The sequence below is a fragment of the Branchiostoma floridae genome, chromosome 19 (genome assembly GCF_000003815.2).
Source record: "Branchiostoma floridae strain S238N-H82 chromosome 19, Bfl_VNyyK, whole genome shotgun sequence".
Taxonomy (NCBI): domain Eukaryota; kingdom Metazoa; phylum Chordata; class Leptocardii; order Amphioxiformes; family Branchiostomatidae; genus Branchiostoma; species Branchiostoma floridae.
The window spans coordinates 180,475-182,765 of record NC_049997.1 but is presented as its reverse complement, the minus strand read 5'-3'; the positions used below and the strand labels follow the sequence as shown (position 1 = coordinate 182,765).

Genomic DNA, 2,291 nt, shown 5'->3' with positions numbered 1-2,291 from the left:
AAATGCAGAAACTTTTCGCGGTGGTTTATTTGGTGACCACTTCACCGCGAAAATTTTTCCATGACAGTAAGAGACTACAGTGCATGGCGCTACAGCGAACTTAAAACCACCGCGAAAAGTCCTTTTTCCCGCTACCGTAAAATTAATCCCAGCGAACTTAAATGCGTTTACAGTTATATCTTGTACCTGCACAAATCCGACCACCACCCGAACTGCAAACAGCCACCATTCTCCAGCGAAAGCAGCCGCGGGTGTCAGCAGAGTCAGAACGGAGGAGAGCAGGATGCTCAGGCCGAGAACTTTCTTCCCACCAAACCTGGCCTCCAGGAACCCTCCCATCACCTGACTGAAGACATGACCGTACGCGTAGGCACCGATGATGCGGCCCTGGGTGATGGGGTCCCAGGAAAATGTGTCCTTTGAGGAAAAGAGAGAAAGCAAAATGTTTTACGTTAACCCTCTCTAGAGGGTGGGGGTGGGGGGCTAAAAGTGCCTAGCAATGCCGAACGACGTGTGCTAGGACTACGAAACTTAGTGACTTTTCCTAAAATATTGTTGGCAACATTTCTGCGGAAAAAAATTGAGTTTGTGATTTTTCTTCTGTATATTTTATCGAATTTACTAATTTCAGTTTGAATTATCGGATTCCATGGTTTTATTGATGGACCACACTTGTTTATCTATATCATTAACATCCTTTGTAACTTTAGTAACATTTCTAATTCAAATATTCATAATTTATGATGTATGTAAGAATAGGCACAGATAATACGGCTCTGGGTAATGGGGTCCCAGGAAAATTTGTCCTGGATTTTTAACGTTGGCTTGATTTTTTTTTAAATGTAAAGAGACAAGGATGCTAATAAATATTTTAAAGTTTATCTAATTTTATCGATGTTGATGATGACACTTGATAACGACTGTTTAGTGACAAATTCATACTCAAATGTTTTTTGCAAGCATATGCAGTATGGAATGAGGAAAGTAAATGCATCAGATGATAGTAAGATACTTGGATGTTTTAGTTACTTCGGGTACTTCTTCATTTGATTTTATGAAAAGTTGATTTTCGAATTAATAACAAACGCATGATATCGATGAGAAAGGTAGTAAACAAAATTGATGGCTATAACATTCTGGATTACTATAATAAATATTTAATCACAACTTTTATGGCACCCATTGTTTATAACAGATAGTAAATGGTATCAATTTTAGATAGAGCTATCACAAATTCAGGCATAGTCCATCCTCCTACGCAGGGACATCCAACAGCCAAACCGCCTGTCTGGATGTACCCTGCTCTTTCAACCATCACCTTTAGATCCTCTGGACGTCCCCCCTAATCCAGCTGTCAGCTAATTAGAGAATAGGCCTTTCAGTTTCAAAAGGGGTCTCGCTTATATGAGGGTAAGCTAATTAATATTTATAAGCAGGTGGTCAGGAACTAAAAGTGACGGTTGAAAGAGCAGGGTACATCCTGACAGGTCGTTTGGCTGTTTGATGTCCCTGCGTAGCAGGATGGCATAGTCTTGAATTGGCACGAATTACTAAAAAGATCAGAATGACTTACAACGTACCTGACTTTTATGTTCTGTAGAATTTTCCTTCCATACTACGCTGGTCTCATTATACAACATGGCCGCCATGTATTGATCCACCTCTGAGTATTTACCATATGACGTATTCACGTAACATTCAATCCCTCCGGAGCTGTTGCCGATGTTTTGGGGAGGGTGTTTCACCATGGAAACGACGATAATACTGAAGTTAGACCGCAGGGTGAAGAGGTGGACAACCACTCCCATTAGAAGGATGGCCAAGGAGTACCTTGCTGGAATACAGTGGGTCATCTAGGGTCAAAGTGAACATGTTGATTACATGTAAAAATTACGTCATATGGTGTCATCATTACGTCAACTTTCTTACTATCGTCAAATATTACGTCAACATCATTCTCTGAAAATTTGGTGCCCAGTCCAAATCGTTTAAGAGTTATAGGACTTAGAAGTGTAGAGCCTCAAAAGCGACCCCCTCCGTCCAGGAAGTACAAAGCTTTAATACGTACGCAAGATAATTGCACATTTGGAACATTTACTGAATACGTTTATATAATGGCCTGCTATAACACAATCTTCAAGTAACTATATTTGGGTTCAGGCACTCGTCACCACGGTGTTTGTAATTACAATACACCACGAGACCTTAAGGTTGCTAGCCAGAGGATTTAGCTCGACGAATCAGCATGGATACAGCTTTTTTTCTAGGACTTTATATTCTACCCAACCCAC

The 2,291-nt window shown here is 40.6% G+C and overlaps 1 protein-coding gene across 1 annotated transcript in view; it reads right to left on the bottom strand.

The window, feature by feature from the left end:
* The window catches only part of LOC118407031 (sialin-like), an 8,990-nt gene extending 7,137 nt beyond the window's left edge, over window positions 1-1,853 (bottom strand). Inside the window, exons 1-2 of the mRNA XM_035807446.1 lie at window positions 1,581-1,853; window positions 187-417 (exon numbers count right to left, since the gene is read on the bottom strand). Of these exons, the coding sequence (XP_035663339.1) occupies window positions 187-417; window positions 1,581-1,853 (504 nt within the window). The remainder of the gene's footprint in view (window positions 1-186; window positions 418-1,580) is intronic.
* Between the last annotated feature and the right edge of the window lie 438 nt (window positions 1,854-2,291).